Below are 11,508 nucleotides of genomic sequence, written 5' to 3'. Positions count from 1 at the left end.
CTTAACAACTTAAAAAAGTAGCAATACTAACAAATGTTTAACAATGCACCATGTAAGCGATATAAAGAAGGTAGAGTCCGGGTAATTATGAGGAGAAAGCACCAAGCCATTATGACAATACTGTATAGCACTTGGAAGGGATATGAGAAAGACTAAGAGCTAGGGAAGGTAAGGTAATTATCAGGAGAAAGTGTTAAACCAATACGATTAGATAGCACTTGAAAAAAGATACATGGATAAGGATTTGGGATAAGACGGAGGAGAAAGGAATGGTACCCAACCACTTGTATGATTGGGGATTGAACGCCGACCTTAAGAAGAGAGACCATTGCTCTACCTTCCAGTTCAAGCAGTTGGGCACATTATACTGTAATGAAATTTAAAGAGGGAAAATAAACGACGGATTGAGTAATAGGTCTAAGGTTATCTTTTATACGATATTTAATTCGGTTCGAGTGATTGTATATGATATCAGCTTCTGAATACACTCTCTGGACAGTTTCAGAGTCAGTTATCCTCAGTGTGGAGCATTTGATTCCTTTTATATGATTCAGTCTTAAGAGTAACATTCAACTTAGGGATTCATTCAGACTTAAGGAACATAATTCAGATTTAAGGGGCATCATTCTTCATCATCAGCAGTCTTAAGGAACTGGATTCAGATGTAATGAACAAGATTCAGACTAGTGACATAGCATTCAGACTTAAAGAACGGCATTCAGACTCAAGGGAGAGAGGGATTTAAGCTTCAAGAACGGGATTCAAACATAAATACAGTTTAAAGAATGAAATTCAGGCTTTAGGAATGGAATTCAGAGAAGGGAAACTGCATTCCAACTTAAGCAATGGCATTCAGACTTAAGGAGTGGCAAGTATAATTTTGAAACTGCATTCAGACTTAAAGAATGACATTCAGACTTAAAGAACCGCATACATACTTAATAAATGGTTCGAAAACAATTGGAAATGAGTGAAGACAGACATGGTTAGGGTAGGTGCTGCATGGATACAAATGTGACAGGTCGAAAGAGGTCATTCAGTAGATGGGAACAGATGATTAGAGCAGCTGGGGAGATGGATCAGCTTTATTCTCAGCTTAACCTGAAGTGGGATGGGGTAGAAAGCCAGCTTAACCTTAAATGGATTGGGGTAGGGATCCAGTTTAATCCCAAGCAGGATGAGTTTTAAGAACTAGTTCCAGATGAAAAAGTCAAAGATGAATAGTTTAGACAGATAAGCGCATAGAATGTGCTAAGTTAGACATGTATAAAATAGATACACAAGATCATTGACCGTATTAAGTTAGACACTAATAGTTTAAACAGATAAAAGTAAGTTAGGTATTATGTAAGACATGAATAGTTTAGACAGATAAGAGCATAGAATGTGTCAAGTAACGACAGAGAGAAGGGATGTTGTCTATATTTACATAAAATGGGACAAGATCCAGCAAGTATAGACATAGAACTCACAGAATAAACTAGATTATTAAGACAGGTAAGCAGAGGTTAGTTTAGTGAAAGGGGTTAGTTTGCCAACTAGCAGGAGGCAATTTTGGGATGTAAACTGCCGGTTGTTTAGTAGGAACAAGCAGACAGAGGCCATAATAGATAACTGGGCTGTAGTCAAGGGTCGCACAGAGACTATGGAGGAATGAACCCTGAAGTGTTTTTTACCCGGAATTCCTACGTAAGGGAGGCGGGAAGGAAGGACAGAAGAAGTGTGTTACATTTACTGCAGGTCAGAAGGAGTATGTTATGTCACCCTCTGATGTAACACAGTGTGTGTTACATCACTCCTGGACAATACATACACACACAGTCTTCCTGTCCATAACATGTGTGACCTGGAAATTCCCGACTCCAAATGATATCTATGTCCACTTAGAGTACATTGACTTCATATTTTCCTTTTTATTTGGAACAACAAAGTATGTTTTGGGGATTTTTTTAATTAATTGAACACTTTATCATGTAGAATTTATGGAGTAAATTTTATGTACAAAACATTTTCATCCTTTTGAGATAAATAAATAATAAATATATGTATATATGTGTGTGTGTGTGTGTGTGTGTGTGTGTGTATTCACTTAGTTGTGCTTGCGGGGGTTGAGCTCTGCTCTTTCGGCCTGCATCTCAACTGTCAATCAACCAACTGTTACTAACTACTATTTTTTTCCCTCACACTTCCACACACCCCAGGAAGCAGCCCATAACAGCTGTCTAACTCACAGTTACTTATTTACTGCTATGTAACAGGGACATCAGGGTGAAAGAAACTCTGCCCATTTGTTTCTGCCGGCCCCGGGAATCGAACCCCGGGCCACATAACTACGTATCAAGCGTACTGTCCACACAGCCACCGGCCCGGTGTGTGTAATTACCTAAGTGTAGTTACAGGATGAGAGCTACGCTCGTGGTGTCCCGTCTTCCCAGCACTCTTTGTCATATAACGCTTTGAAGCTACTGACGGTTTTGGCCTCCACCACCTTCTCACCTAACTTGTTCCAACCGTCTACCACTCTGTTTACAAAAGTGAATTTTCTTATATTTCTCTGGCAGCTTTGTTTCTTTAGTTTAAATCTATGACCTCTTGTTCTTGAAGTTCCGGGTCTCAGGAATTCTTCCCTATCAATTTTATCGATTCCTGTTACTATTTTGAACGTAGTGATCATATCACCTCTTTTTCTTCTATCTTCTAGTTTTTGCATATTTAATGTCTCTAACCTCTCCTCGCAGCTCTTGCCCTTCAGTTCTGGCAGCCACTTAGTGGCATGTTGTTGCACCTTTTCCAGTTTGTTGATGTGCTTCTTAAGATATGGGCACCACACAACTGCTGCATATTCCAGCTTTGGTCTAACAAAAGTCATAAACAATTTCTTTAATATTTCTCCATCCATGTATTTAAAAGCAATTCTGAAGTTAGAAAGTGTAGCATAGGCTTCTCGCACAATGTTCTTAATGTGGTCCTCAGGTGACAGTTTTCTATCTAGAACCACCCCTAGATCCCTTTCTTTGTCAGAATTCTTTAAAGATTTCTCACATAATTTATAGGTTGTGTGGGGTCTATGTTCTCCAATTCCACATTCCATAACATGGCATTTATTCACATTAAATTCCATTTGCCAAGTCTTGCTCCATATACTTATTTTGTCCAGGTCTTCTTGAAGGGCATGACAATCATCTAGGTTTCTTATCTTCCCTATTATCTTAGCACTATCAGCAAACATGTTCATATAATTCTGTATTTCCACTGGTAGATCGTTTATGTAGACAATGAACATTACTGGTGCAAAAACTGAACCCTGTGGTACTCCACTCGTGACATTCCTCCAATCTGATACCTTGCCTCTGATTACGACTCTCATTTTTGTCAGTTATGAAATTTTTAATCCATGTTAGAAGCTTACCTGTCACCCCTCCAATATGTTCCAGTTTCCAGAACAACCTCTTATGGGGAACTCTGTCGAAAGCCTTTTTTAGGTCCAGATAGATGCAGTCAACCCAACCATCTCTTTCCTGTAAAATCTCTGTGGCTCGATCATAAAAACTGAGTAAGTTCATTACACAGGATCTTCCAGATCGAAAACCATACTGTCTGGCTGATATTATATCGTTTTTCTCCAGGTGTTCTACCCATTTAGTTTTAATTATTTTTTCCAATATTTTGACTATTACACTTGATAATGATACAGGTCTATAATTAAGGGGGTCTTCCCTGCTTTCACTTTTGTAGATTGGAACTATGTTAGCCTGTTTCCACACATCAGCTACAACTCCTGTAAACAGGGATGCCTGAAAAATCAGTTGAAGTGGAATGCTGAGCTCAGGTGCACATTCTCTCAGAACCCATGGTGAAACTCCATCTCGACCAACTGCTTTGTTCTTACTTAGTTCCTTGAGCATTTCTTCCACATCGTCTCTAGACACCTCTATGTGCTCTATGTTGTTCTCTGGAATTCTTATTGTGTCTGGTTCCCTATAGATATTATTTTGTACAAACACACTTTGTAACTTTTTGTTTAATGTTTCACACATTTCTTTTTCATTTTCCATGAATCTATTTCCCATTTTCAACCTCTGAATATTATCCTTAACCTGCAATTTGTTGTTTATGAATTTACAGAATAGACCTGGTTCTGTTTTACATTTGTCTGCAATCCCTTTTTCAAAATTTCTTTCTGCCTGTCTCCTCACTGTTGTTTAGTTGTTTCTCGCATCTTTGTATCGCTGGTATGTTTGGGGGTTTGGCCTCTTCCTGTATTGATTCCATTTTTGTGTCTTTTGGTCTCTGGCCCTCTCGCAATTTCTGTTGAACCAATCCTGTTTCCTAGTTCTGCATCTCTGTTTTGGTATAAATTTTTTTGTGCCTTTATCATATATTTCACAAAACTTGATATACATCTCATTCACTTCTTTCCCTAGCAACAAGTCTGTCCAATTATACTCACTAAAAAAAATTCTAAGGTCGCCATAATGTCCTCTTCTGAAGTCAGGTTTTTCAACTGCTTCAACCTCCTTATTTTCTTCCAGATTATAATGCATTGCATACTTTATTCCCAAAAAGACATGGCCACTTTTACCCAAGGGAGGAAGGTACTGAATGTCAAATATCTCTTCCTCCTTCCTGGTAAATATCAAATCTAGCATGGAGGGAACGTCCCCACTTCCCTTATCCTCGTAGCTTGTTTAACATGTTGATACAAGAATGTTTCCTGGATGAGGTCTACAAATCTACAGGTCCAAAAATCTTCTGTTTTAGCTTCATATGCTTCCCAGTCTATGGATTTCAAATTGAAGTCGTCGACTATCAACAGTCGTGACCTATCGTTATCCGCTCTCGCTATAATCTCTCATTATTGTTATAAGAACTTCTCATTTACTATCTAGCTCCTCCTTTGACCATGTGCTGCTTGGCGGTGGACTATATGCATTTATGATCTTTAGTTTATCATCCTCGTGGCAGATCTCTAGTGCTATTATGTCAACTTCTTGTGGATTGGCAGTCATTATTTCCTTCACCTTTAGGTGTTCTTTCACCAGCACAGCAATGCCACCGCCTTTCCTAATTTTTCTGTCTTGTCTCCAAATTGAGTAGCCCCTTGGGAATATGACCTCATTAAAAATAACATCTTCAAGTTTTGTCTCCGTGAGTGCAACAATGTCTGGTGTCTGCAGCTGTATTACATCACTTAACTCCTGTATCTTCGATCTCACACCATCTATGTTGGTGTATGCAATCTTCAGGAACTTGTTCCCCCTCTTTTTATTCTTCACTCCCCCTCTCTCTAACGATTTCGTTGGTTTGCCTTTATGTACCACTTTACATAAAAAGGGGTAGGCACTTTGCCTACCCCTATCACTTTGTAGAAAAAAAAAATTGATTTCTTCTTCATTCCTGCTCTCATTTAAACGTTTTGCCTCGGCGAGGTTCAGTTTCAGCTTCTCTGTGTCTTCTTTTGAAAGATCTCGTCTTAACAACCACACTTTCCCATCCTCCTCACCTTGTAATTTTCTAGCATTCCTTAGTACTTCTTCTATCTGTTTGGCACCGTTGAGGGTGATCCTCAAAGGTCGATCTTTCCCCTTTACATATCTGCCTATTCTCCTGTAGTCGCACACATTCTCTATGGTAGTAAGACCTTCCACGAGGCCAACAATTTTATCTACTACTTTCGCTTCTTCCTCTTGATATGGGCTTCATGGGGACAGGTCTGGCATTATATCAACCCCCAAGTCTTTCTCTCTCTCTGACTGTTGAAGAATTTCATCTCCCAAATGGTACCTTGTATTTTGTCTCCTGCTCCCTACACCTATCTTCATTACATTACATTTGCTGGGGTTGTGTGTGTAACTCACAAAGAAATTAACACATGATGGTGTTGATTAATATGAAAATGTATAATGACAAAGGGAAAATGAAACACTGAACTTGAGTTACGAATGATCAGGTCACATTTGTTAAACATAAGGAGGATGAGAGTACAGTATAGAATTGTTACTGCATCTTAACCAGAGTGAAGATACAGTTATTTTAGCCTTCCGAGAGGGATCGTATTATGAAAATCAAAGTACATTGGCTTTATTTTGACTTTAAGAACACTATCTGATCTTAAAAATAGGTGACTAAATGCAGATGAATTATTTGAATGGTACAAGACCAAGCTAAATAGCTAAAGCTAATTATGTAAATATATCTACCTGATGACTAAGGGCTTAAATAATTATAACCTGTTAATCTGAAGTTAGACTGCAAGATGAATAATATAAGAATAGTTATTCTATTTCAAATCTTTCTCATTCTATATGATTAAATTACATGAAATTAAATCGACTTTTTGTCAATAGAATATAACTATCAGTTTCCTACAATCATGCCAAAATAAAATAACATATTCCGTGATGTCTAGCAAGAGGTCTATATTAACACAACAACACTAATGTTACTGCAGTTGGATGAAAGAAAATGTAAGCTTGATGAAAAAATAAAAAACACGACAGATTCTACTCACTGACACCATCTACGAAAGCGACAGACTCTCGACAAAATAATTCAAACGAGCTCTCTATTTTAACAAGCGTAGTGAACAAGCAACATCTACTTGTGCAATAAAAAGTCTTTGAATATAAAAATCCAGATGTGAGACTTGATAAAAATATAACCAACTAGTTTGAAAAGCCACTGGGTATCACCCAGGAGAGAGGTAAGGCTGTAAATATATATACAGTATTGTTACTAAAGACGAATAATGCTTGAAAAAGTAAAAAAACACTAATTATTATCTTAGAAATCATTTATTAAAGAATTTTTTTTTTATTTTGGAAGTGGGAAGAACTCTGTTTAAATTGGGAGAACCTTGAGGAAAACTGGAAGTAATGGATAAAGGAAGAATTACGACAGGAAGCGAGGGAGGATTGGATGCTTATCTGGGGAACTGGGAGGATTGAATGCTTATCTGGGGACTGGGAGGATTAGGTGCTTATCTGGGGACTGGGAGGACTGGGTGCTTATCTGGGGACTGGGAGGATTGGGTGCTTATCTGGGGACTGGGAGGATTGGGTGCTTATCTGGGCAATTAGAAGACCTGGGGTGAGGATTTAAGACAGGGAGAGATGTGACCTCTGCCACCTTGTAGGGAAACAACAATAGAATAATTAAAAACAACAAACACTAAACTACACAATGAGGAAATGCTGAAGAAATTAGTACTCCATTAACAGTAATTCTCATTTTGGTGTAAATACGGATGGGTGGGTCAAAGTACGAGCAGGTGGTTGTAAATACGGGTGGACGCAAATACGGACGGGAGAGCTCATAGTGTTAGAGTGGATAGACTCACATCAGGATGGTAGTTGTAGCAGCTGGCTGGTCTTTTCCTGAAGTGCTGTAACAGGAGACGGGCACAGTGCATAGTCTCGTTGTAGTCTACCTCGACGGGTTCGATGTCGACCTTCCTCGACTCACACGGGCACAAGTTGTTCACTGCTACTAGGATCAAGTTCGTCGATACCACTTTCTGAACACTAAAAGGCCTGGTGAACAAGTGGCAGTAGTTAGAAGCTGGTCGTGGAATGTATGTGTGTGCTTTGCTTTATTTTTAGTCTTATGTGGTTACACAGGTGTGTGTGTGTGTTTTGCTTGTGGGTGTATTTTTCCATAGGTTTGTGTATGTAAGTGTGTGTGTTGGGCTTAATGTCTGCCAACATTTTGAGGGCAATTGGGGTTACTACTTACTGACCAGCCAACAAGTATACTTTAGTCCTGAATATAGTTCAAAACTAAAGTATACTTTCAGTGTATATGCACCAATAAGTGAGGGTATACATCTCTCTGTGTATACACCCCTTGTGTGTATATGTGTGTGTGTTTGTATTATAAGTGAAGGAAATACAATAGCTACTATGAATTTTAGGCAATACTAAAGAAAATACGATAGTTACTAAGAACTTTAGGCAATACTAAAGGAAATATGATAATTACTAAGGACTTTAGGCAATATTGAAGGAAATGCAATAATTACTAAGGACTTTAGGCAATACATCATTATTCAGGAACTATTAAATATATACTGTATAAGCTAATTTCATGAATATCTGTGAATGAATTGTCTAAAAAATCTTTGTTTTTAAATGATTATTCAAGGTGCATGAATGATTCTGTTGACATAGTTTAAATTTGCTAAAGCTAGCCTAACACACAAGGGGTAAAATTGTCAAGATTCTTCCCACTCTCACATTACATTCTGAATGGATGTATAACTCGCAAGTTTCTACACACTTGCACCCCTCACTGTTGTACCACCGACTATTCCCACCACATAATCACCAATGCCTCACCACCATTAACACTGCATTAACACATCAGTACCTCACCATTATCATGGCCACTACTCCACCCCCTCAACCATCAACACACTACCTCTACCACAAACAACAACCACCATCACCACTACCATACAACACCCATCACCATCACCACAACACAACTATAAACACACTACCACCACTAACCTTCCACAGCCATTGGTGTGACAGTTAGAGAGCTTCCCCTTCACTGGCTTGTAAGCTCCATCCTGCATCAGTTTCTTATTCTGAAGCTTGTAGAGGTACACCTCCTTGTCGCATGGGCGAGGGTGTGTCTTGTTGATGTAAGCCAACTGTAAGCACGCCAAATGTGGTGTAAAAAAGGACACTTTTCTCCTTCTGGTGATAGCCCACCAAACGCAGCGTTATTTCAGTCATTGTCATAAGCGATGTAACAATGTAATCACCTTGTTACAACACTGTTATGTTTATTGGAAGGTCGATATAACTGTCACAGGGGGATAGGGGTTAGAATTGTGTCATTAAGATGTCTTTAATATTGTTTGTTGGGGAGAATTAGATTATTAAAAAAGTCATCGAATCATATAATAATGTAATAATATCAAATTCAAAATTAAATTTATATACAGAGTATATATATGTATATGTATATATGTATATATATATATATATATTATTTAAGATCACATAAAATTACAATACAGTACATTATTTACTTCTGAGACAGTCCTAATAGCGTCATAACATATAATCATTATGATTATGTATCATATAATCTAGGATTAGATTTAGAAGCTCAGTGAGTTATTACATTTGACATCTCAAATTGGAACTGCAGCTGGTTTAGCGACATTAATAGTTACAACAGCAGGGCATTTTAACTTTCAGGCAACACATTTGCAACATGCAAGGTAACCACATTTGAAAATTGGAATTACAGTAAAGCCCTTGCACTTTTATATCTTCTCTCGGGTCCTCATTTGACTCTGACAAATGATCCGAGTGTGTTTGAAAGCATTGTCGAGGTTTTACTTCCCATTTTCAAAGGTAATTGTCTTGAATTGACTGTATTCAAATTTGGTATTTACTCGTATATAAATTAGTCTTTTATATTAGAATTTGATGTATAGTTAAACCTAAATTAGGTTGGATTAGGTTCTGTTGGTGATTATTTGTATTTGAAGCACATGGGTGAAACATTTACAGCAACTCATCCTCTATTTAAGTCCATTCCTTCCAGCGGTCGACCCCACAGATGCATTCATAAATTTTAACATGTTGTTCATTCAAAACAGGAATTTTCTAAAATATAAATTAATATTATAATATATTAGCATATTGTGCATATATTGGCATAGGTTAGGTTAGGTGTTTTGGTTCTGTTGGCGATTATTTGTATTTGTAGTACTGTACGTGGATGAAGCATTTGCATTGTGGCTCGAACAAAATTTGTCAGTGGAGTGCTTGTTCCGGAACTGTTCGAACGTCATCAGTTGTGAGTCATATGTAAATCGTTTTTCATTCATAAACAGGGGGTTTGGCGGGTGCATGGAATGACTTTTGGGTCTTTGTTCAAAGGATGGGCTGCTTTCAGAGGCTTAATTCAAACAGAGGTCGTCAGCAAAGCACTGTTCGACAAACGTTCAAGCATAACCAATTGTTAGTCGAATATAGTGTTTATCCCTCATCAGCCCGTCCTTAAAAACAAAGGCCAAAGTCTTTCTATGCACCCGCCAAACCCTGGATATGAGTGAAAAAAGGTTTACACATGACTCGCAACTGATGACATCTGAACACTTCCGGAATAAGTGCTTTGCTGACAACCTTTGTTCGAACCACAATGCTGTAAATACTTCACCCACATACTACAAATACAAATAATCGGCAACAGAACCTAAACACCTAACCAAACCAATGCCAAAATATGCACAATACGTCAAAATATAATAACATTAACTTATATTTGAGAAAATTCCTGTTTTGAATGAATAGCATGTTAAAATTTATGAATGTGTCTTTGGAGTTGACCGCTGGATGAAATGGACTTAGTCTGAGGACGGGTTACCCTCATACACAAGGGGGTTTCGCGGCTTGATTAAAGAGTAGTTTATTTTTTTTATGAGGATTGGCTAATATATAGAGGACTGAGGAGGCCTCTCGGAAAATTAAACGAGTCCGATTTTGGGGTTCAGGAAAGGGTTCAAGGACTCAAGAAATGTATAAGGAGTTCAGGAGCATACATGTATGGATAAGTGAGCCTCGAATTTGAAATAATTCACTGGAAAACGCAGCCATTTTTCACAACAGCGTAACTATGTTATGTAGTTATGTCAATGTAACTATGTTATGTATGATATTTTTACCTTGTTAAATTGATAAAACAACTTAACAACATTCGGAAATGCCATTCACCTGGGCTCTAGGGGACTCGAACCGTGGACCGAATGTGTGTGAGACCGAAGCTCTATCGACAGTGTGGCCGAGCTTCAGCCTCACACACATGGGGTCCACTGTTCGAGTCCTCCTACAGCCCACGTGATTGGAATGTTTATTTCCACAGAAGTGTGGATCACAATTCAACGTTCGGAGAGTTGTGGTTACATTGTGTGTTTACTGTGACGGGCTCTCAATGCGATAGATTTTACATTAAAAATTAGAATAGTTACCAATAAAAATCTTCAGAGAGGAGAAAGGTACAGAGAGGAATGCACCATCATGCAGGATGAACTAACATAACTTCGTAAAAAAAAAAAAAAGGAATATATATATATATATATATATATATATATATATATATATATATATATATATATATATATATATATATATATATATATATATATATATATATACTGTATACAGTATATATTTATATTTATAAATGTATCAAACACTAAAACTACCCAAACACGTGAGCAAAACAAGTGACGGTTGACCAGGCAGCGAACAGGCTCTCTGGCGGCCAAAAGCCGAATCCTCGTGCCAGCCATCACAAGTGCAGTACAGCGGCCCCCCCTGCTGCCAAAAATGTCAAACTTCTTACGAATATATAGGCGCCAGAAAACACAAATAATATGTAACAAGCCAAGGGCATGTGAGGATGCAAATGAAAATAGATATGTATATTATATATATATATATATATATATATATATATATATATATATATATATATATATATATA

The 11,508-nt window shown here is 37.7% G+C and overlaps 1 protein-coding gene across 1 annotated transcript in view; it reads right to left on the bottom strand.

Moving 5' to 3' along the window:
- LOC123774883 (voltage-dependent calcium channel subunit alpha-2/delta-3) overlaps window positions 1-11,508 on the bottom strand; it is a 366,618-nt gene that overhangs the window by 11,561 nt on the left and 343,549 nt on the right. The window contains 2 exon segments of the mRNA XM_069316631.1: window positions 7,340-7,532; window positions 8,511-8,656. Of these exon segments, the coding sequence (XP_069172732.1) occupies window positions 7,340-7,532; window positions 8,511-8,656 (339 nt within the window).

Source organism: Procambarus clarkii, chromosome 84, assembly GCF_040958095.1.
Source record: "Procambarus clarkii isolate CNS0578487 chromosome 84, FALCON_Pclarkii_2.0, whole genome shotgun sequence".
NCBI classification, from domain to species: Eukaryota; Metazoa; Arthropoda; class Malacostraca; order Decapoda; family Cambaridae; genus Procambarus; species Procambarus clarkii.
The sequence above is the reverse complement of the archived record's forward strand: the minus strand, read 5'-3'. Positions and strand labels throughout refer to the sequence as shown.